Raw genomic sequence first — 25530 nt, 5'->3', positions numbered from 1 at the left:
GCTACCCTCCACACCACAGGAATGGCAGTCTGTGGCTTCCCAATTTGCCCAGCGGTGTGATTTTCCAAACTGCGGTGGAGCAATAGATGGGAAACACGTCCGCATTGTGCCCCCACCCCGCTCGGGGTCGTACTATTATAATTACAAGGGTTATCATAGTATTGTGTTGATGGCGGTGGTGTCGGCACAGTATGAGTTTCTATATGTGGACGTGGGGAAGAACGGCCGGATGTCTGATGGGGGAGTGTTCGCACGGACTGATTTCTATGATCGTCTCCAAGCTGGTGGTCTGGCATTGCCACCAGATGAAGATAATGTGGAAGGACTTCCGTTTGTGTTCCTAGCGGACGAGGCTTTTGGGCTTGGTCCTCACCTCATGCGGCCTTTTCCCCAGAGGACCCTCACCTCAGAGAGGAGTGTGTTTAATTTTCGGTTGGCCAGGGCTCGGAGGGTAGTCGAGAATGCCTTTGGGATACTCACCAACCGGTTCCGCCTGTTCAGGACATCGATACATCTGGCGGAATATAAATTGGACACCGTTGTATTTGCCTGCTGCATTTTGCACAACTTTTTACGCAGGCACTCCCAGACGTACCTACCCGACATCGGTTCTGAGGCAAGACTACCCTCAGATCCCCTTCCCGGGCTGGACACTGGTCGCGCTGGCTTGGCCCCCCAATCAGCTCGTGAGGTACGCGACAAATATGTTGAGTACTTCATGGGTCGGGGGGCCATTGCTATGCCAGATCATATTTCTTTCTAATTCGGCCCCCAAAGAAAGGAATATTCTAAAAAATAATAAATAATTAGACCATTGGACTTTATACAGTTGTTTGTCATTAATGCTTTTTCTCTTTTTCTGTCTTCCTGGTTCTCTAACTAACTTCTTCAATTGTAATGCATAATTGATTTCTCCACTTTTAGTAACTAACCACATTTTGCACATTATTCACTCATCTACAAACAGGGTATTGAGTCTAGAAATAAGAAGCAACTCCATTTGTAAATGTTGAGGTCAATTTTTTTTAATTTTTGCTTGTTCATGACCCCAAAAATAATTTTATATTTTTTTCATTACTCCCTGCTTTTGTACTTAGGAGTCTTCAAAATTTTTTTAAAATTTTCTTTTTTTTTTCAGGTAATTCAACCAAAAATATTATGCAGATTATACATTTATTAACAAGTTCACTTTTTTTTTCATCAAATATAGTTAGATTTATTGTTTACATATATATATATATATAGATTATATTTGGTGGGGTGTTTACCGCCTTAATTTTTTTTTTGGCCATATTTTTTAGGCACAAAAAACAATAATTTTTTAACCATTTTTTTTTTTTTTGGTGTGTTTTTCTAAAAGAAAATTTTTAGGTGAGAATTTGAAGTCAAATCTCTACTTCACTAAATTCAGTGATTAGAGAGATTTATAATTCTATATATATATTTAAAAAATTTTTTGGCGTTGTTTATTCTTTATGGTCTAAACTTTATAGTATCCCAAAATGTTCAACATGGTCAAAAAGTAACAAAATCCAATTCAAAAAATATAAAAACTCACAACAGCAGTCAGTCATGGTGTGCTTTCACACTGGAACACGCCAAAATTGGAAGATACACACATTCAGTGCAAACTCGCCAAATGTCATTGGTTCAACAGACAAATGGCCACATGTGCTATCTGACATCATGGGTGATCAATGTCTGTGTTTTGTGGGAGCAAACCCTTCCTCTCAACTACTTGAGGATGGAGGAGGGGGTTGGACCCACAAAGCACAGACATTAGATATTCTGTGATGGCAGATAGCACATGTTGGCACACTGTGTGTGTATATTCAAATTTTGGCGTATTCATTATTCAAACTGTAAAAATGTTTGTGGGGGCGGGGGATGGGCGGGGGGTGTTTCAGTCTTTGACACGGCCCATCATGTCAATAATGTTCTTAAAATTAGATTCGATCACCATCATTCTTTGCCGCATATTGTCCATTTCCGTGCTGCATTCCAAAAGGACATTTGTTACATTCTGTTCCATGAGAAACATCCTTTCACGCATATTGTGCATTTCAGTGCTGCACTCCATTACCTGCTGAATAATTATAGCAGCACTTGCACGTGAAAATATTGGCACACCATCCTCCTCCCCTAAAACAACAAAAAAAAATGGCATTTACAATATTATTTTTCAATGAGGCCTATCTACATATGTTTTTTGGAATCAAGCTAGGGTGACACTGACCTGATGGGCTTCTCCTTTCCACCTCTTCGACATCTTCTATCACTCCTCCTTCTTCCACCACCTCCCCATCATCTTCTATCACTCCTCCTTCTTCCACCACTTCCCCATCATCTTGGACTCCTCCTTCATCCATCAATCCACCTTCTTTCAATTCGCCAAATTGTTCTTCCGCCACTTGCCCTTCATCTGCTATGACTTCTAAGTCCAAAATTACTTCTTCCTCCTCTCTTCCTTCCTCCTCTCCTTCCACATCCTCCTCTCCTTCCACATCCTCCTCTCCTTCCACATCCTCTTCTCCTTCCACATTCTCCTCTCCTTCCACATCCTCTTCTCCTTCCACATCCTCCTCCTCCTCCACATGTTGAGATGGCAGATTTTGGCCTTGTCTGGCCCTCTCTGCCTCCTCCAAATGCTGGCGACTTCTTTCCCCTGAAATAAACCAAAAAAAATGTAGACTCATCAGCACACAGATATTGGAGAGCATAAATCGCACACATTGCTTAGAAGATGCTTTCATTTAGTTACTTTTATCTTTCACCAAACCTACATTTTGCAATTACTTCTATATGGCAAGCTCTGATCCTGCCCCTTTTTAGCAAAGTGACACACATGGATGTCCCCCCTAAACTGTATTTCTGGGAGACCCTACCAAAACCCATTTTTGATTTGGGGAGACACAGGTGCTCTGCATTGCAGATGTGAAAACATCTGCTTTATTACCACTGTTTTTAGAATGAATCCTGTTTGCCTTTCCCATTCTCATACTTTTTTTTTCTAGAACTAGCTTTTACACAATGTTTACAAACAAAGTTTTTGGCCAGTGAGCCATGTCCAGGTGTGTTGTTCCTGTAATAACCGAGCCTTTCTGATAAACTATGTGATGTTACGTTGTTTACTAAGAACACTGTTTGTAAATATGTAGTTATTTATGTTCTAAAAAATAAATAACAACATGTCTTTAAAATTACAAGCTGGCCAAGGAGGCAGATGGTGAAATATACATGGCAACACATTATTGCAGACAATCACCACCCCCCCCCCCCCCAACCCCAATATATATTTACTTACTTTTACGCAGAATTTTAAGTATTTTCTTCATCTGATGTGGCTCCCTCAATTTTAAGTCTGACCATCGTTTCCTCAGCTGTTCCTTGGACCTGGTGATCCCAAACATCCTCTGCATTCTCCTCGCCACCTTGTCCATAATATGTGCCTTTCGGCGGTTAGGGGTCTTGTATGGCCCTAATTCCCCATCATAGTCCTTCTTTCGCATGATGTAAACTAACTCCACCATTTCCTGGAACCGCATATTAGTGGCTTTATATCTTCTTTTCCTTGATCGGGACGTCCCTGCCTCTGTCCCTTCACTTGTGGCATGAGAGCATCGTGCCCGCTCGTGTGACATCGCCATCTTTCCTTTCCCACAGAGATTATGGGCGTGGAAAAGATGAATTCTTACGCCATGGGCGGAGAAGAGGGCGGCGTTTAATACATACGCGGAGTGTAGAGAATGCAAACAACGTGTTTACGTCCGTTACGCGGAGAATCTTCGAGCGCATCCAGAACATACACAGTTAACGCCATATTTCCTAAACTCATTGATTAGGGGCCTCGCAAAGGTGACGAGGGCGGGGTTTCATAAATACGCGGAGTGTTTAAAAGGTTTACGCCGTGATTACGCATCTTACGCGGTAATTAGGCGAGCGTGAGAAACGAGGAGCGAGAGACAGGAAGGTAAGGAAATTAAAAATGTGATCAGCAGAGGCCTTGAAAATGTAGACACATGGGATGGGGGTTTGGGCTGTTGGTTGCACCCTTTTTAAGCTATTCTGTCTATGGGGTACCACAATGTTATTTTGGTATCCAAATGCTTTTGGACACCTCACAAAATAGAGATGTGAACAATGCTGTACCTCATTGACAAGTTTTTGAATGGTGTATTCAGATCAGGCAAAGTATTGTTCAAGTGTTGGTTGTACAGAGGTCATTAGGAAGTGTCTTTTATGTCATCCATTGTCAGGGGCATGAGATTTACACAGGAAAGAGTGCCTAGATGAATACTGTCATTTGTAAGCATTGTTTATTTTTCAATATTAAAAATATTTACTGCAATGTTAACAATGGCTCTGCATCTAGCAAATCAATGTTTGGTACAACCAATGCGGCCGAGCTGACAATCATTGTTTAAACAAGAGAGACTGTGTTTGTAATTAGATATAGGTAATAAATTTAAAGACACATATTATATCAAGGTCAACGCTGATCCTTTTGAATATTTATTTTTCTTTGGTTTATGTTTTTTGAATCTAGACTCAAAAAAAAATATCATATTTCAAAAAGTAAAATGGACCAACTACAAACCAAGGAAGCTATAGAGGCCTTACTACAAAAATATCAGGACACGCCCATCCTGTGGAATTCAAAACACGCATTATATTGTAATAAAGATGTACGAGCGGCAGCACTAGAAGAGCTAGCAAACTATATGCAAACATGGGTGCCAGGATGCACTGCCAACATGGTGAAGGATAAACTTGCCAACCTCAGAAGCACATACAGGAGAGCATACAAAGCTAATAAAATCAAAAAATCGGGAGCAGCAGCAAGACAAGCAAAGGAACCCAAACTGTGGTATTATAAACAGATGGCTTTTTTGCGGGACGAAATGGAAGGCAGGAAAACGATGTCCAGTCTTTCTTCCAACCTTTCCTCCATGCTACCTTCCAGCGGACCTTCCCCAGATGACCACAGCCCTGCAGAGTCGGAGGAAGAGGGCCTGGCTGACAGAGATGCAGATCTGCCACCCTTCGATGAGGAGGTATAGTAGTTTCCTCTATATTTATGGCGTAAATAATTCTTGGTGGATTAATGATTAGATATTGTAAAAATAAAACCAAGCTGGAAAAAAGCAAACAAAAAGGTGTACAGACAAATAGGTGTCAGGGATGACAACTGCAGGGGTCAGAAGTAGAGTGTATTCAAGTAATAATGAACAGAAAATACTGAACGAAAAACATGAAAATGAGTGTGGTTTTATTTAGCGAAATTGTAAAAAAATTCTTTTTTTTTCCACACAGGAAGAAGAGATCAGCCAGGAGGTGGCAGATCCTCAGGTGTCTGTCAGCCAGGAGGAGGCCGGGGTCAGTGGCAGCCAGGAGGAGGCCGGGGTCAGTGGCAGCCAGGAGGAGGCCGGGGTCAGTGGCAGCCAGGAGGAGGCCGGGGTCAGTGGCAGCCAGGAGGAGGCTGGGCCCAGTGGCCTGCAGCAGGTCCACCCGGCCAGGAGAACCACCACCAGCCAGTCTTCTCCCCCCCAGGTGAGGCCATCAGGCCGAAGGAGGCAGTTGAGGCCTGTGGAGGAGGCAAGCCTCCGCATGATCCAGGAGGCAAGCGCCATCATGAGGGCCCCCCTCAACCCCACAGAGGCCTTCAGTGCCTCATTGGCCCATGATTTAAATGAAGGGGAGGAGGACCAGAGAAGACTGGCAAAGGCCCTGATGAACCAGGTCCTTTGGTGGATGCAGAGGGGCCTGCTGACCCCAGACACTGGGCTATGTGACCCGGCCCGGCTTGCGGAACACCATCCTCCTGCTGCCACATCAACCCCACCTGCAAGACCCCGTGTTCGATCCGCTGGAAGGCTGCCTGGAGGGAAGGCTGGAAAGAGGAGGAAACGTTGATTTTCTGCCTTCCATTTCCTTCCACATAAAGGACATCGTGTTTGTACTACCACAGTTTGGGTTCCTTTGTTTGTGTGCTGCTGCTTCATATTTTTGTGTTTGGCTACTGAGGCTTGGAAGTTTATCCTTCACCATGTTGGAAATGCAAGTTTGCATATAGTTTGCTATCTATTCTAGTGCTGCCGTTCTTTTTATTTTTTTGTGATGACATTTGCCTGAATAAAAGGCCTTTTGCTTTCATTTGAAAACATGTCTATTGTTTGATATACTGTGGGGATTATTAGGCAGCAAACCTTTAATAAATATACAATGGGTAATTTACAAAGGACACACTCCTTGGGGGGGGGGGGGGACATTTGGTGTGCCAACATGGTTTAATATTCTCTAATGAAACACCAAAAAAAAAAAAAAATTTTCAAAAAACATGTAAAAAAAAAATAGTTTAAATGGTGACATAACTAGAAACAAAAAAAAAAATTAAAACAAAATGAACATTCCTTTACAAAAATGACTACTCTAAATTATGGAGGACCACCAACCAAAACACACGTCTGGCATAGAAAACATTATTAAAGGATTACATCACAAGCAAGAAATGTGACATTTCAGTATGGGACAACTCTATTGAAATTGCATCAGCAAGAGAACGGGGTTATTCTAGCAAGAGAAGAATTAATAAAACGAGGCTTTAAAATGTGGTTTAGTGCGCCTTTTTAAGACATTGTTCTCTTGCTAGAATAAAAGGTTTCTAATGACGAATGTGCCATATCCCAAAGAAACGCGAGTTTTACCTGAACGAGCGCTCCCGTCTCCTCATTTGGACTGAGCATGCGCGGGGTTTTTGTACGCTGCTTTTGTGTACAGACGACCGAACATGTCTGACGGACACGATTCCAGCAGACTGTTTTAAAGCAAGACCAGGAAACAGTTGTTCGTTGGAAAACGGTCTGGCCGACGATTGTTTGCTGGAATTCTGTACGTTACTGCCTACACACGAACGAACATGTCCGCTGAAACTGGTCCGCGGACCAGTTTCAGCAGACATGTTTGGTCGTGAGTACGAGGCCTTAGAGGTGCCTATCTTCTCTTTTATACCCTGTAAAAAAATGCTTTGATATACAAGTGCTTTGGATTACAAGCTTATTTCTGGAACGAATTATGCTCACAAACCAAGGTTTTACTGTATTACACTTAGAGGCGCCTGTCCGTTTTATAACTTTTTGTATGAATTGCTGTATGATTTATTGCAGTCATAATTATTGTGTCACTTACACAGTGCATTCTCCTTTTTTTACTGTTGCATGGAAGGTGGAAGATGACAGGAAAAGTGCTAGCAGGTGTTTGGTGAACCTACTCTGCTAGCCGGAATCCCCTCTTTCTCACCACTTTGCAGCCAGTACTACTTATCTTCCATTCTCATTAATCACTAATCTGCCAGCAATCAAGCCCCAGAATTACACTTCCCCACTTACTCTTACAATGCAAGCACTGCTCCCTTCACTTTCGCTACTCTGTCTGAATTACACCCCTCCCTAACATATTCACACTACTCCTCCCACTGCTGCTGATGTACCTCCACACCCCTCTCCTCATCATGCACCAGCATAGGCGTGCGCACAGGGTGTGCCAGGTGTGCCCAGGCACACCCTAATCACCTTGTGTAGCACAGATTTCCCCTCCTGTCCTGGTTTCCCCCACATCGCTCCTGGCTTCCCTCCTCTCCTCTCTCACTGGCTGTTGCTGCGGGGGATGCTTTAGGATGAGGGAAGGAGCCGGTAAACATGTAATTCACTGGCCTCTTCCCTTTCTGAATGAACATTGTACGTGATTGGTAGTGTGTGTTTGAGCTTTGAGGTGCACACCCTAATGCAAAAGACTGCGCACACCAGTGTGCACCAGCACACTTGCATACCCCACCAACACCACTCCACTTGCATGCTCAGTTAAAACATTGAATCTGACCTTCAAAAACATATGCCTTAAGGGCTCCTTCCAATGTCACCACCATACCTTCCACTATCCCACCACCATGGCATCACTGCTTGCCACCATATTTCTGACATCAAAATTTAGCAGCAGGATTCACCGCAAACATTGGTAGTGATAGCGAGCACTTCCATTGTTCTCCATTGTCATATTGCTGTTATCACAGTATTCCTCCTGCAGCCAGGGAATAGAAATAAAGGCAAGTAGTGGTTTTGATCTCTGCCGCATCATCTGGCTGAACAAAGGCACACGTCCTGAGAAATATAGGGGGTCCTGAGAAATTAGTGATTTCTCAGAGGGCGATTGTAATTTTACATTTCCCATTAGTGAACCTAGGGGGTTGTGTTTTTTTATGGAGCAGGTGGGGTGGGGGTACACCTAGAGAACTTCTGGCAGCACTTTTTACGTTTGCTCTCTGACCTGTCCTGCTGTAGGCAGCAAAAGAGGAGAAGGGCAAACAGAGGAAAACGTGCTGGCAGGCAAAATTTAGAAAGTGTAAACCCCTCTTATACCACGACTTGGTCATCCCCCTCACCACTCTACCATCCCCCACCACTCTGCTTTACCCCCTTTCTCATCTCTCTGCTTCACTCCACTCACCACTCGAAACTCTGCCCTTCAGTACTCACAATTAGAGTTGAGCGGACACCTGGAAGTTCGGGTTCGACGGGTTTCGGGCCGAACTTCGGAAAAAAGTCCGGGTTCGGGACCCGAACTTGACCCCGAACCCGAACACCATTGAAGTCAATGGGGACCCGAACTTTTGAGTACTAAAATGTCTCTAGAGGGCTGCAAATGGCAGCAAAATGTTGGTAAGAGCATGGCAAGTACTCTGCAAATAAATGTGGATAGGGAAATAACTTAAAATAACATTAAAAAAACATAATAATCTTGACCTAGGAGGACGAGGTCCATATGGAGTAGGAGGTTGATAGGGCGGTGGATGTGGCGGTGTAGGTGGAAGCGGCGGTGGAGGAGGACCCTAAATGGGTGTTTTTTAATTAGAACAATAGAAGAACACTAGCTAAAGTGTTTATCTCACACCTACAGATATGGAGGAAACACTGGAGGAAACACTGCAAAATATATTTTTTTGCCCTAAATGGGTGTTTTTTGAACAGAACAATAGAAGAACACTAGCTAAAGTGTTTATCTCACACCTACAGATATGGAGGAAACACTGCAAACACTGGAGGAAACATTGCAAAATATATTTTTATGCCCTAAATGGTTGCTTTTTGAATAGAACAATAGAAGAACACTAGCTAAAGTGTTTATCTCACACATACAGATATGGAGGAAACACTGCAAACACTGGAGGAAACACTGCAAATGTTTTTTTTTTTTACCTAAATAGATGTTTTTTGAATAGCACAATAGAAGAAAAGTATCTAAAGGGTGTATCTCACAGTAACATATGCAGTGCTGGTGTAATATGATTTCTGAAGCAGGACTGACTCCTATATATTTCTGTCCCTATAAGCGCAATCAGGAACCTTTCCCTAAAGTATCTAATGCAGAGTATCTCACAGGAACATATGCAGTGCTGGTGTAATTTGATTTCTGAAGCAGGACAGTCTGACTCCTATCTAATTCTCTCCCTCATAGTAGCAACAGCAGCAGCCTTTCCCTACCCTATCTAAAGCAGAGTGACGAGCTGTGCTATGTGCCTCTAGCTTATATAGAGGCTGGGTCACATGCTGGGTCACATGCTGCACTGGCCAATCACAGCCATGCCATTAGTAGGCATGGCTGTGATGGCTTCTAGGTCACACGAGTAAAACAAATGGTGATTGGCTGCCCTGCAGTGTGCCATTACATTGCCGAACACCGAACCCAAACCCGAACTTACAGCAAATTGTTCGGGTTCGGGTACCAAAAACCCAAAAGTCCGGTACGAACCCGAACTTTACAGTTCGGGTTCGCTCAACCCTACTCACAATAAGGATGCCCATCCATTCTTGCCATTCTTCCATTACCATTTTACTTCCTTCTTCCCAGCACAGGACTTCTCATGCACCCCCCAAACCTACTGTTACTACTGCACTTACCACCATCTCAGTCCATCTGCTCTCACCAATTTAGCCGCCATCATACCAACCCCAACTATACCTGTTCTGGAGGAACAGGCACTTTTTTTTATAGTATTGCTCACTGCAAATTACTACCAGTCCCAACGGTGTGTTATGGATCACTTCAAGCTGTAGTTCCGCTGCACTTCCTCCACCCCCATAATTGCAAGCCCCCCCCCCCCCAGAACACTCTGATCAGCGCTCTCTGCTATTGGCTGAGAGCGCTGTTTGGGAGTCATTCGGCTGCTGGTTTTACACCTGCATGTCCGACATAAGTCGGCCGACTTTTGGACAGACAGACTATCACACACGCAGAATGTCAGTTTGTATTTTTTGTATGGGCAAATGGCGTGTGTACAGGGCTTAAGCCAACATTGCAATTCTCCTCTATATGTCCTGAAGAAACATTTGCAATTTATTCAAGTGTAATCACTTGCTGTGGTAGATAAATGCAGTGGATAGTTGTATTTGTGTACCAACATTGATTTTATGACTCACCAGTGGCAGTGCGTTCATAGAGGGTGCAGGAGCGACGCCCCCTCTGGCTCCCGCACCGCCACTGAATACAATACACAGATTCATGCATTGCATGAATCTGTGTATTGTTGCTGCCGCCCACTATTCAGATGGCCGGCCCCCTGGTGAGCGCCGACCATCTGAATAACGGCAGCTGGTTGGCTTTGGAAGTGCCTATCAGAGCCAGCAGCACTGATAGGCTTTCCGATTACAGCCCTCAGGCTGTAATTGGCTTCCAAATAGTTATCCAGGGGACGCACGCGGGGTGCGTTCCTTGGATAAGACTAACAGGCGTCTCAGCCAATCGGGTTCACCGGTTCTGGTTACCGGAAACCTGATTGGCTGAAGCGTCATTGAGGGCGGAAGAAGACATTGAGGGACCGTGGAAGGAGGATGGCTGACCCCAGAAAGGTAAGTGCCAGGCGGGGGGGGGGGCAAGGGGCAGTATTTTTACAGGGCACAGTGGCAACAATTAAAGGGCACAGTGGTGACAATTAAAGGGCACAGTGGTGACAATTAAAGGGCACAGTGGCGACAATTGATGTGGGCACAGTGGTAACAATTGATGTGGGCACAGTGGTAACAATTGATGGCATGGCACAGTGGCTGCGTTTGGCATGGCACAGTGGTGACAATTGATGGCACAGTGGCAACAATTGATGGCACAGTGACTGCGTTTGATGGCATGGCTCAGTGGTGACAATTAATGGGCACTGTGGCGATAATTGATGGCACAGTGGCTGCGTTTGATGACATGGCACAGTGGTGACAATTGATGGGCACAGTGGTGATAAATGATGGCACAGTGGCTGTGTTGCATAGCACAGTGGCTGCATTTGAAGGCATGGCACAGTGGCGACAATTGATGGCACAGTGGCGAAAATTGATGGCATGGCACAGTGGCGACAATTGATGGCATGGCACAGTGGTTGCATTTGATGGGCACAGTGGCTGCATTTGATGGGCACAGTGAGGCTGCAATAGTTTTTTTTTTCTTTTCGTTTGTTTGCGCCCCCCCAAATATTTTGAGCACCAGCCGCCACTGTGACTCACAATAGGTATTTATGTGTCTTTTATGTAATGTTCATAATAAAACTTTGTGTATGATTTTGCATTGTACCGTGTGTGCTTCTTCCTGTGCCAGTAAAGTCTGTTACAGTTTTGGTATATAATGATACATGGATGTGACACCTGAGTGGCCCTCTATAATAGTGATAGATGTGTGTAATTCATTGGACTGGCTAAACTGAACTGCACATTCTATGCAGGAAAAATAGTAACCATTTATACAGTTTATAATTCAATGGTTTTACTGTAGCTATTTGTTTATAATTGAACTTTACTGAGCGTATTGAAACACAAAAAAAGATCATTCTAAAGATCAAAATGACACTTTTAATAAAACATTTGCTAATTTATGGCTGCTGCAATTAATAGAGACCTGTCTAGCATTCATAACAATGGTACACTTTTATGTGTATTGCCGGCCTATTGTAGTTAATATTTTTGAGGTTATGTAATAGGTAGGCAATTCATGTCACAGGACAAAGTGGATTGATTATTTGTTAGCCGAATACATTTAACAGGATTCACATGTCAGACCTAAGATTTTAAGAGCTGTGCTTGTTTTTCTCCATAAGCAAAGCATCACTTCTTCAATTTAATATTTCCTGGGGGTTGGGTGGATGAGCATGATTCCAGAGAAATGGGATAATTGATTTTCTGACTAAAACATTTACTTTAACAGCACAGATATGTGATGGTGACAGGTGAATGTAGAGATAAACATTCAAATGTAGGCCAAATCACAGGGGAAAAGTATTACAGAAAACTACTATGCATTTATAGTCTCAGCCCTGGTTCACACTGGGTACGATTTGGAACAATTTGAGATGCGATTTGACATGTCAAATCGCATCTCAAATCAGCGGCAATTGTCGGCAATGGCACTGTCCTAATCAGTGCGACGCCGCATCTGCGATTTCAAAAAGTAGTTCCTGTACTACTTTTTGCGATTTTGGGCCGCGATTTACATTAAATTGCGGCCGAAATCGCGGCAAAATCGTGGCAAAATCGCAGCCGCGATTTTGAATTTGCAGCAGTGTGAACCTAGGCTCAAAGATTCTTATTCTCTATCTCTATAAAATTCTCAACCCCCCCCCCCCCCAAAAAAAAGGTATATAAAAGTCAAGTTTGGATACTGAGTAATCTGAGCCAAATGTTAAAAAATGTAATGACATAATATAAAATAGTGCAGCTCTAACCCAGCTGTATATAAATACATACATATCATAATATTACATATTATTGTATGCTTTTGGGCCTAGTATCACAGGCTTATTTGGTGCTAACAGCTGTTTTTTTTTTTTTGGGGTGGGGGCTACACTTAAGCGCAGAGATAGCCTATTTTTAAAATTACATAAATAAATGACAACACTGCAGATCATCTGTGGAGGTACTTAGGGCCAGATCCACAGCCAGCGAGCGCAACTTAAATCTTCCGATTTAAGTTACACCGCGGCAAAATTTCTACCTAAGTGCCCGATCCACAAAGCACTTACCTAGAAATTTGCAGCGGTGTAACTTAAATCTGTCCGGCGCAAGGCAGGCCCAATCTAATGGGGCGAGTCCCATTTAAATTAGGCGCGCTCCCGCGCCGGACGTACTGCGCATGCTCCCGACACAATTTTCCCGACGTGCTTTGCGCGGATTTACGCTGCGCCGAGTTTTGAGAATCGCAACAGGTGTAAAAGAAAAAAAAAGAGTTGCGGCGGGAAAAAAAATAAAATAAAAAAAAATTTACAGCGACACGGGATAGAAGGGTATACTTTTACATGGTGTACTAAGTTTACACTTTGTAAAAGCAGCCCTAATTTTGCGACGGCAAACTAACACTTACGGAGAAATAACGAAGGGAAAAAGCTTTGTGGATCTCCGTAAGTGCTAATTTGCATACCCGACGCAGAATTTCGACGAGAAATGCCCCCAGCGGCGGCCGCGGTACTGCATCCTAAGATCCGACAGTGTAAAACTATTACACCTGCCGGATCTTAGGAATATCTATGCGTAACTGATTCTATGAATCAGCCGCATAGATAGAAACAGGGATACGATGGCGTATCAGCAGATACACCTGCGTATCCCTTTTGTGGATCTGGCCCATAGTCCTTTACTCAGCAGAGACATATGTAAACGTCCCCCCAGCCAGTCACTAACCAGTATTCACCAGCTTTGTGCTTCAGAAACTGGGAAACTCTAAAAAGTAAATTACACATTAATTAAACCCCTGCCTCCTGCACACCAGGTGACATTTTTATTCTTGCTTACAGAAAAAATGTCTGTCTTGGCTGCTGAAATGGCAGAGAACAGAGAGAGCAGAATTGTATCTGTTAGATGGTCCAGATGTTGAGACATGACATGTAGAGTTTAAGGACGTAGTAAAAATCCAACACCAACACTCTTAAATGTATGTATAGCCCACTTTTAGTTTTGGATAAATAAGGGGAGGATTAAGGCCGGGTTCACACCTATGCGAATTGAGTGTGGTTTAAACCGCATCCAATTCGCAGAACATTTCTAAATGCATTAATTTCAATGAGGCTGGTTCACATATGTGCGATGCATTTGCACTGCGCATTGCAGAAAAAACGCGTGCGATTTCTAGGCATTGCGGTGCGGCTTAGGTGCGAATTCAGGCCCATTATCTTCCATGGGCACGTATCTGATTCGCAGATGTGTTCATTTCTCTTCAGGATTTCTCTCATTCTACTCAATACACTTCCCCCCTCCCCTCTGCCAGGTCTCCAAATTCGCAGCTAAAACTGGGATGATCTGCTGAACAGCTCTCTTATCTTTTTGCAGAATTTTTTTAACAAAAATATGTAGAAGAATATGTATCGGCCTAAACCGAGGGAAATTTTTATTTTTTTGAAAAAAAAAATGGGATATTATTGTAACAAAAAGTCAAAAATATTGTGTTTTTTTTCAAAATTTTCTGTTTTTTTATGTTTATAGCGCAAAAAATAAAGTGGTTAATCATAAAGTGGTAATGAAGTGGTTAATCACTGAATGGGAGTATAGGAAACCACTTTACGGGTTTCCTCCATAAAAATAGGTTGCTCACAAATTTGGTTAACAATTTCAAGGTTAGCGCAATCCATTCATTGTTTAAACATTTTTTAGCATTTCATTCAAGGGTGACGTGCATTTTTGATTGCAGCAAACTAAATAATAAGCTATAAATCTATTATATATATTATATATATTCTTTTGCGCCGGTAACATTCATTTTTTATCGTGATTCCTCTCAAGCCTGCCTTGCATACACACATTCAGTCAAAAAATGCTCGACCAAAGCGCGGTGACGTCCAACACATACGACGGCACTATAAAGGGGACGTTCCATTCAAATGGCGCCACCCTTTGGGCTGCTTTTGCTGATCCTTGTGTTAGTAAAAGTTTGGTGAGAGACTATTTGCACTTTTCAGCCTTGTGCTTTTTACTCTGTTAAAGCGTGACGAATGTGCTATCTCCATTACGAACGCTAGTTTTACCAGAACGAGCGCTCCCGTCACATACTTGATTCTGAGCATGCACGTGTTTTTTCCCCCTCGGAAAATCATACACACTAGCAGTTTTCGCGATGAGAAAAAGACTGAAGGTAAACACAACAGGAAAAAATAGAGCAGATTCGAATTTTTTTTGCGGGCAGTTTTCTCGTCAGGAAAACTGCTATGGAGCATACACACGACCGGTTTTCCCAACCAATCTAAAACATGTCAGTTTTCTGGTCGGGAAAACCGGTCCTGTGTACGAGGCATTAGGCCGCGTACACACGACCGAGGAACTCGACGGGCAAAACACATCGTTTTGTCCGTCGAGTTCCTTGTGAAGCCGCCGAGGACCTCGGCGAGCTGAAATTTCCCATTGAACAACGAGGAAATAGAGAACATGTTCTCTATTTCCTCGCCGAGGTCCTCGTCGGTTTCCTCGGCCGAAAGTGTACACACGGCCGGGTTTCTCGGCAGAATTCAGCTCTGAACCGAGTTTCTGGCTGAATTCTGCCGAGAAACTCGGTCGTGTGTACGGGGCCTGAGAGTTGTAACCAGAACATGAGAACGGGATAAATATTTCAAATGTGGCTCATATGTTAGTGACATATGTTCATTTTATAGAGATTTCCTTTTCCTGTTGTATCTTTGGAACAGGAAGTAAAGGAAAATCTCCTTAATAAGACAGTGACAGCAACATTGAACTGACAAAGGTAGCATTTCCTAATTTAAGGGAATAACTGCAACCATAGGGACAACTTTAACGAGGTGTGAATTTATGTTTGTAAGGCAAGGTGAATTTGCGCTTCTCCTTTAAAGTATCAGATACAAAAATAAATGAAAAAAAGTGATTGGCAGATATAATGGTGAGTATTAATAAAGGTTTACATTCTAATTAGAACACCTTGAGACTCAAATTTAATTCAGTAGGTGAAAGAAGGGTTTGAGATGAAAAAACTTTCAATTAGGTGCTGCAATAGTGGAGTTTGCTGGAATATTCAGCAAGCAAAGGTATGTTAATAAAATAATAGTGCGCAACCCACAAACATATAAGTGAAGGTAAAATTACATATGTAAAAATAAATAAGGATAAAGTCTGTAATAAAAATTTCCTGTGTCCAAAAAAAGCATAAACTAGTGAGATTAAGTGCATAGAATCAAAGGCAGTCCATAAACGAACATTCCTAGTTTCTGACACCAGCGATCAGCTTGCTTCAATATAGGTACATCCATGCAGTACAAATAATACGGTGAAAAGTGTAGATAAGTCAGCCTCTTACCAGAGAGACGATCTTATGGGCATATCATCCCCGACCTGGGAGCTGTAGTTCGTGCAGACAAGCAGGATCTGGCGTTCTGTGCTTCAGGTGCAGCAGCGCTTGTAATCCACTCCTCAGCAGTGAGGTGATCAGCATGAACAGCTCTCCCCGGATGTTTTAAAAAACCAGTAGCAACAAAGTAAAAAAAGAAAAGGAAGACTTCATAGTGTAGTACTTAGTAGCAAAACACTTCTTTAATAAAAAAGTTTCTGAATAGGAACAACACAGTTTTGATACTTGTGAAAGTTTAAACAGAAACAGATAGCGGTATCTCTAAAATCCAAATAACCTTGGTAGCAACCAGCAGGCTAAGTAATGGCAATGTCTTTGAAAAAATATAGGCTCCAACCTACGCTGCGTTTCGCCCTTCTAATAGGCTTCCACTGGGAAAGGAGGCAATCTCAAGAGCACCATCTGCCACTTGATTTTATATGAGAGACACCGGAAACACAGATAAAAAATCCGTGTCCCTGCATCTTGAGAGGAACTACAAAAATAGATAAAAAAAACTATGAGTAAAAATAAATAAAAATAATCTAGATCACGAGACCTTAGTCTCATCTACATTATTAGATTTAAAAAATCAATATTAAAATAAAAAGAAAAACATTTTTCTCCCGCATCCCCACGCTGCCCTCATAAGGAACCAGCAACTGCAGCGCGGGACATGCAGACAGAAATTGTTATATACATAAAGGCATATATGTGGACGTTTAAAATTATAATGACAATTGCATTGCGTCCTAACATAAGTCCAATTATGAAATACATAAATAAAAAACAAATAAATATGACAATTAGAAATGACCATTCGTCTTGCAGAATATATACATGGAATATACTCCCTCTCACATATAACGATGTCTATATAAATATTATGACTGTTTTTCTCAAACAGAAAGGAATAAGAGATACACTTCTCTCTGTCCAAAACAGAGAGTGGAGTACTAATGTATCAATATAAAACATATGTGTCAGTCATCCAAACAAATAATTAAGTCTCTGGAGCTGCCACATTGAGACATTGTTGCAGATCACAAACACAAATGCATCAAAGGATGACTATCCCTTAATTTGGCCACAAAAAATCAGACCATCTACAGGAAATCGAACTCAGGTAGATGTTCCACAAAAAATAAAATAAAAAATATGTATATAATAAGATATAGAAAAAAGCAACAGACCATATACATATAAAAATATATAAGTGTGAGCCCAAACTTATATCTCTCACACATTTGAGCATGATTATTTAAAAAAGTAGGGCGGGAATTTGGGGGTCAAGGATATTCCTTCATGGATGCGTGTGCACATCCTGCACCAAAGATGGTATACAGTGTCAGAATATTGGTACACGTACACGCAAGCATGGGGTAAACGTAAATTATCTGTTGTCAATGTAGCAATTGATATCCCACTCTACGTTTAACCCATGCGGCGTGTAACACATCATATCAAAGATCCATCTGGTCTCACGACGTGAGATCTGTCGCTTCATGTCATCCCCCCTCCAATGACGGGTGTACTTTTCAATCCCAATGACATGAAGCAATGCTGGATTCCGATCATGGTACCTTTTAAAGTGTAAAGACACACTGTGCTCTTCAAATCCTTTCCTTATGTTAGCAACATGTTCCCCTACTCTGATCTTAAGAGCCCGAATTGTTCTTCCTATGTATTGTAAGCCACAAGGGCAAAAAAGGAGGTAAATGACCCCAATAGCGTCACAGGTGATTAGGTCAGAGATTTGGTAGTGTCGGGAGGTAACAGAAGAGCTGAAGGTGCCGGTTCTGATAGTTGTAGCAGAAGCACACACCTTACAGCGTTTGCAAGGAAAGAAGCCTTTTAGGGAGCCAAACATAGTGATTTTGGCAGGAGGGTCAATCACACTGGTGGCTAGAAGATCTTTTAGATTTTGGTTCTTCCGGAAAAGTACTTTAGGAGCAGGGGGTAACTGGGGTCCCAGAATCTTATCGCTTTTAAGAACGTGCCAATATTTAGACAGGACCTTCTTCACCCACCAAAATTTGGAGGAGAAGGTGGTCAGAAAAGACCATTGAAATTCTGTGTTCTTATTATCCTTTTCCTTTCTTTTAGGGACCAGCAATTTGGATCTATCCATCATTAACACACTTTCTATATTGGTATCCAAAGCTGTAGATTCGTACCCCTTTTCCAAAAACCGATTCTTCAGGGTGACAGCCTGTGATTTGAAATCTTCTGCTTTAGAACAATTGCGCCTGATGCGTTGAAATTGACCTTTCGGAATAGCATTCAACCAGTTAGGATGGTGGCCACTGTCTACTGGGATAAATCCATTCCTGTCTGTATCCTTAAAAAAGGTTCTGGTCATCAGAGCATTTCCCTCCCTAAAGATCACCAAGTCAAGGAAGTTGACACTAGTGGCACTGTGTTCATACGTGAATCGGATGCCCCAATTGTTCTCATTAAGAGACTTCATAAAAACTTCTAAGGACTCCTCACTGCCTTTCCACAGAAAGAAGGCGTCATCTATATATCTTCGCCAGATTAGCAAGCGGGGGTCATTGACGGAGAATAGCCTATCATGTTCCCACAGGGCCATGAACAGCCCTGCCAGGCTGGGGGCAAATTTGGCCCCCATCGCAACCCCAGTGCTTTGCAAATAGAATTGCCCCCCATAGAAGAAGTAATTATGCTCCATTGCGAAATTTAAAAGTTTCATCACAAATTCACGAGTTGAGGTTTTTAGTGAAGGTTCTTTCCGTAAGAAGAATTCCGCAGCTTGATATCCCAGCTGATGGGGGATAACCGTGTACAACGAGCACACATCTGCTGTCACCAACAGTACATCATCCTCGACTGATAGTATTGAGATCTCTCTCATCACCTGCATTGAATCTTTTAAAAAAGCTGGGGTTTTGTTTACTGCTGGTTGTAAGAAGACATCTATGAACTTGCCAATTCTTGACGTAAGGGAATTAATTCCACTTACTATTGGACGTCCGGGAGGGTGAACTGGGTTCTTGTGTATCTTCGGGAGATAGTAAATTATAGGGGTTCGTGGGACTAGAGGTACTAAAAACTCTAATTCCTTGTCATTGATGACTTGTTTTCTATATCCATCTCGGACAATACTTTTGAGTAGTTTTTGATATTTTTCTACTGGGTCCTTTTTTAAGATGGTATAGGTATTTCTATCTGACAATAAGTTCTCCATTTCGTTTCTATAATCATCCTTTTTCAGAATCACAACCCCACCCCCTTTGTCTGCTGGTCTTATCACCAGATCTTTTCTTTCACATAGTGCATCAATGCCTTCCTCCTTCTTCTTCGGTCTTTCTTTTTTAAAAGAAATTTGAGATAGTTCCTTCAAAACCAAATCCTTGAATACAGTAATTCCTGCCGCAGGTTTGCCTGGGTTGAACAAAGAGGCATTGCGGAGCCCAGTGGCACCCAATTTGGTGGATGCATTTGGTAAAGAATTGGAAACAATAGGATTAGATAAAAAGTGCCGTTTAATATTCAGTTTTCTCGTGAATTTGTTGATGTCTAAAAACATCTGAAACTTATTAAGTGGTTTTCTGGGTGCATATTTCAAACCTTGATTCAAGATCAACTGAATTTATGTTTCCATAATAAATTCTCTCTTCAGATGAAGTTATTGCGGCAGATTCACAAAGAAATTGCGCCGGTGTATCTATTGATACGCCGGCGTAATTTCAAAATTCCTGCGTCGTATCTTTGTTTTGAATCCTCAAAACAAGATACGACGGCATCTCGGCTTGATCCGACAGGCGTACGTCTTCGTACGCCTTTGGATCTTAGATGCAATTTTTTGGCGGCCACTAGGTGGAGTTTGCGTCGAAATCCGCGTCGAGTATGCAAATTTGCTATTTACGGCGATCCATGAACGTATGTCGGCCCGGCGTATTTTTTTTCGTCGTTTGCGTTCGGCTTTTTCCGGCGTATAGTTAAAGCTGCTGTTCTGAGGCGTACTCAATGTTAAGTATGGCTGTCCTTCCCGCATACAATTTTAAATTGTTTGCGTTGTTTGCGTAAGTCATTCGCGAATAGGAATTTGCGTAGAATGACGTCACTGTCGTAAGCATTGGCTGGTTCTGGTTTAATTTCGAGCATGCGCACTGGGATACCCCCAGGGACGGCGCATGTGCAGTTAAAAAAAAACATTGTTTACGTCGTGTCACGACGTATTAACATAAAACACGCCCCCATCACTTCCATTTGAATTCCGCGCCCTTACCCCGCAACAGATACTCTACGCCGCCGTAACTTATGGCGCAAATTCGTTGAGGATTCAAACTAAACAAAAGTAAGTTACAGCGGCGTAGCGTATCTTAGATACGCTGCGCCCGGCGCAGATGTATGTGGATCTGCCCCATTGTCTTTTGCTGCATATGAGGTTTTCTGGCTGGAATTAGCTATACTTCATGACCTTATTATTCCAGATGTTATTGAGTCATTGTGCTAAAAACAAATAAGTTCTTAGTATTTGTTAATCTCCTAGAGCCAAATTCATTTTGTACTTCAGAATTTAACCTTGCAGAACAAGCTCAATTTATTATCGTGGCATGTCCACAAATAGGGTTAAATTTGAACAGATGTAATAAACAATAATTATCTTTTTTTTATTTTTTGTACTAGAGAATAAAACATCGTGGAGGCTAGTAATAACAAAGAAGAGTCTTGGTTTGCCCCTGCTTCTAGTAAAACCCTTGTTTTAAACACCTAAGCAATTAATTTTGCTGAATCGCTGTTAAATGTCAACAGAAAATGTGTACAGTTTTTAATAAACACACATTATGGTCAAGTAAATTGTGGCAAAACTGGCATAATTCAGAGTAAAATAAATATACAGCACAAGAGACTTGCGTGGCTAATGGAACCAACAACTCCCTGTAGATAAATTAACAAAAAGATTTCACAACATAAAAAACATAAAGGTATTTTGAATCTATTGTTATTCTGTAAATCACAGAGAAATGTACAATCAGGTTTATTTAGTATTAAATTGCTAACAACATTGATATCAAAATACAGTAACAGCTAATTATAAAGGTATCTGATTTTTACTGCACTTTTCAAATCATTAATGCTATTGGTAGTGAATAAATATAAAGGTAGGCATATTTATAAACCAGGGAATTTGACATTTACCAAACATTTACTGCAGGTGAATCAATTACTGTCATTTCCAACACATACACCAGGAAGATATACATGCATTGAATGCTTGGTAAGTGTCAAATGCACTGCTTTATAAGTGTGTCTTCGCACCAGAAATAGAAAAAACTGTTGCATATAGTACATTTGTTTCCCTTTATTTTTCTAGAGACAGGGAACCTGATTTATTAAAATGTAGGGTTTAGCACCTTTACATGCAATCAATTATGTGACTATTCACGTCAATTATCTGGTTAGTTGAAAATAAAATTCCTGATTACTTTCATGTTCACATGACTGAGTACTCAAAATGAACATGAATATACTTTTCACATGATTATATAGCTAAACTGAATATCTATTGCGCAGATATCCTCAACTCCTTTCATAAAGCAGCTCAAGTGTCTCTTTGAGTCCCAGTTCACACTAGTGCGATGACAGACATTGTGTGTGATTCGCACCGCATTTCTTTGCAGATCACATGCAATATCTGTGCAATGCGATTTTAGCCATACAAACTGTATGGATGAAATCGCTGTCGCACCAAAATGGTGCAGGACCCTTTTTTTGGTCCGCACTGGAATTTAATGGCATGGGTTTTCACACCTATGCGATCTGTTTCCTCTACTATTTCACAGTTTGCACTGCGATCTGCGAACCTATCTGGGGGTGTCATTAACTTTACATTGACACCCCCAGTGGTTTGCAGATCTCATTGCGAACCACTGTGTGATACAGGAACCCACACTGGATTTGCAGGCTTCCCACATTGCACCAGTGTAAACCCAGCCTGAAGGTCTGTTTTAACCACTTGCCGACCAGCTGCCATCATTATAATATGGCAGGTTGGCTCTATTGTGCGAATCGCAGTAGCTGTACGACGGTTCGTGCCGTGCATGTGCCTTCGGCACGGTGCCAGAGCTGATGTGTGTGACCTGCGGCCGCAATGTCCGCTGGCCACTCGCGGTCAATCCACAGAGAGCCAGAACAGGGATCTGTCAATGTAAACAAACGGATCCCCATTCTGACAGGAGAGTGGCGCGAGATAGTCTATTCCTAGTGATCAGGAACAGCAATCTCACTCCTCCATGTCAGTGCACTCCCCCCACAGTTAGAAACACCTCCCAGGGAACAAATTTAGCCCCTTGATCACCACTAGTATTAACCCCTTCCCTTCCAGTGTCATTTATACAGTAATCAGTGCATTTTGTTAGCACTGCTCGCTGTATAAATGTCACTGGTCCTAAAAAAGTCTCAAAACTGTCTGATTTGTCCGTCGCAATGTCGCAGTCTTGCTAAAAATTGCTGATCACCGACATAACCAGTTAAAAAATAATAATAATAAAAATGACATAAATCTATCCCCTATTTTGTAGACACTATAATTTTTGTGCAAACCAATCAATATATGCTTATTGCGATTTTCCTTTACCAAAAATTTGTAGAAAAATACATATTGGCCTAAACTGGGGAAGAAATGTGTTTTTTTATATTTTTGGGGGGATATTTATTATAGCAAAAAGTACAAAAATAAAAACTTTTTTTTTTTCAAAATTAACACAATTTTTTTGTTAATAGCACAAAAAATTAAAACCGCAGAGGTGATCAAATATCACCAAAAGAAAGCTCTATTTGTAGGGAAAAAAGGACACAAATTGTGTTTGAGTGTTTTGCATGACCATGCAATTGTCAGTTCAATCGATGCAGTGCCGTATCGCAAAAGATGGCCTGGTCATTAGGGGGTAAATCCGATCCTTAAGTGGTTAATGGACTTTGGGATTGTGTTGATGACATTAGTTTCAGAATTCATGGACATGTGCATTTGACCTGCTTCAAGTGAGTTTTGCAATCCTGTAGACTTGTAGGGGGATGTAAAACCCATCTGAAGTGAATAAAAGCCCATTCATATGGGTTATAGGTGTATTAATATTTTAGCAGTAAATGTTGGAGTGTTCAGGTTTTCTCAGTTGTTATGATTGCAGAATTTCCTTTCAAATTTCCATAGCCTCAATACTTAATTTATATCTATAATCGTATATGTTAGTAAGGGAAATTATACAATTTGATTACACAAACATCTATATCTTATTCTAGAGAGTTTTCAAGTTGTCTTAAGAGGGAATGGATTTTTGTTTGGCCGGAATTCAGATAATGTCATGTGTGCATACCACGTGAACAAGACAACAGAACGTAAGTACATACAAATATTCAGCTCGGGAAACGGAGCACTGCATTACACATTAGCAGATTAACTGCAAAAAAGTGTTATTAGCCTGTTTTAGACATGAGTTCTAAGATACACAGTTATATTTTTAGCTACTTTAGATTGCAGTGGTAGAAACCACAAGGCTATATTATTGCCCAGGATCAAGTTTAGAGTATTTAGATCACATGACAGACAGCTTAAAATGTGCTAAAAAGATAAGGATATCATTGCTTGATCTCTAGTTAACAGTGATAAATGTTTGCACTGATTTATGAAACAACTGCAATAAATATATATATATATATATATATATATATATATATATATATATATATATATATATATATATATATATATATATATATTAATAATAATAATGATAATACTGATAATATACTGATAATATATAACTGTATATATACTGTATGTATATATACAGTATATATATATTTTTAAATAAAAAAATAAAAAAGGGGGGGTGGAGGGAAGGGAGGGTAAGGATAAGAATGTGTTGAGGAGAGGGGGTGAGGGAATCACTGACTACCCTCTACAGTTTCCAGTGATCAGAACACTAAAGTGCATGATGCCAGTAGTGCGACCCAGAGTCTGCCCTTAAGATCGGGGGTATAAATTATTTTTTAAGGACTTTGCAGGTGCTACAGTGATCACTGCATAGTTTCATAAAAACATTCATCTTATTCTTGTCACATCTGAGAGTTCCCCCACACACCATGGGCCACTGTTACTATACCATATATTGCTGAAGATACCACTTCAACTTAAGTCAAAAGATAATAACTTCTCCATTGAAAGGCTGGTGGCATTTTACTCTCTCAATGCATTTCAATGACTATGATGTCTGTTTCTTCACAAGATACCATGAGTGTAAAATAATAATAATAATCATCAACATTGTCATCTTTATCTTAATAATTACATGCACAGCCAACAAGAAGAAAACCCAGATTTAAGTGACCAGGGTGGCTGGGAAGAAACCTCATGGTGAACCCAAATGGCCAGACCTTACTTTATTTAAGGAAATATGCATCCCTTAATATGTTCTTCCCATTGCTGTTATTGGCCATACAGATGCACCTGATATACCTGCACCCTCTGGGGGGCACTCTTTAATGGGTGTATGTAATATATTACTTTGCTAGTCCCCTAGATGGCAGCAAATCCAATCATAAAACTCAAAGTCAAATGCCAGTACAGGAACAGCAACAGGTTTCAGACAAATTTAGGCAATGTTTAGATCAATCAGCAGATCTCTTTTCAGAAATGGCGCTGAGGCGAAGTATGCTGTCAATTTCCCCAAAATTAATCAGTCCAATCACTGTCTGCTGGTTAAATGGGTATCCCCATCCATAGCAGCCAGGCTCTCCCTGTGTTCCGCCTTAATTTTGTATGATTAAAATTCATGTTTTTATGAAACTATGTAGGCATCACTGTAACACCTAAAAAAAAAAAAAAAAAAATCTGGTCCCTACACTTTATGGGATATGCTCCACATAAAGATCCAGCTGGTTGAGATCCATATAGTTGTTGTTATGTGATTTCTGAAAGAAGTTGATCTCCAGAATTTCAGCAAATATTAGCAGAAGAGCTGCTAATATATGGAAATCTACAAAATTAACCACTATTCTCTGTTTTTTTTTTTTTTTTTATATGTGCTTCTTTGCAGACTAATGGGCTTAAATGTCTTTCTAATATTCAGAGTTGGTTTACTACTAGGTTAACATTTACACTAGCCTAGTAAATAATGACTGCTAATAATCATGCACAAACAAGCAAATCATATGCTC

General features: G+C 41.3%; 1 protein-coding gene across 4 annotated transcripts in view; it reads left to right on the top strand.

The window, feature by feature from the left end:
- ANTXR2 (ANTXR cell adhesion molecule 2) overlaps positions 1-25530 on the top strand; it is a 362866-nt gene that overhangs the window by 145187 nt on the left and 192149 nt on the right. For all 4 annotated transcript variants that reach the window (XM_040325040.1, XM_040325021.1, XM_040325013.1 and 1 more), the window contains exon 10: positions 23614-23709. In XM_040325040.1, coding sequence (XP_040180974.1) covers positions 23614-23709 — 96 coding nt within the window. The remainder of the gene's footprint in view (positions 1-23613; positions 23710-25530) is intronic.

Source organism: Rana temporaria, chromosome 1 (genome assembly GCF_905171775.1).
Source record: "Rana temporaria chromosome 1, aRanTem1.1, whole genome shotgun sequence".
Classification (NCBI taxonomy): domain Eukaryota; kingdom Metazoa; phylum Chordata; class Amphibia; order Anura; family Ranidae; genus Rana; species Rana temporaria.
The sequence above is the reverse complement of the archived record's forward strand: the minus strand, read 5'-3'. Positions and strand labels throughout refer to the sequence as shown.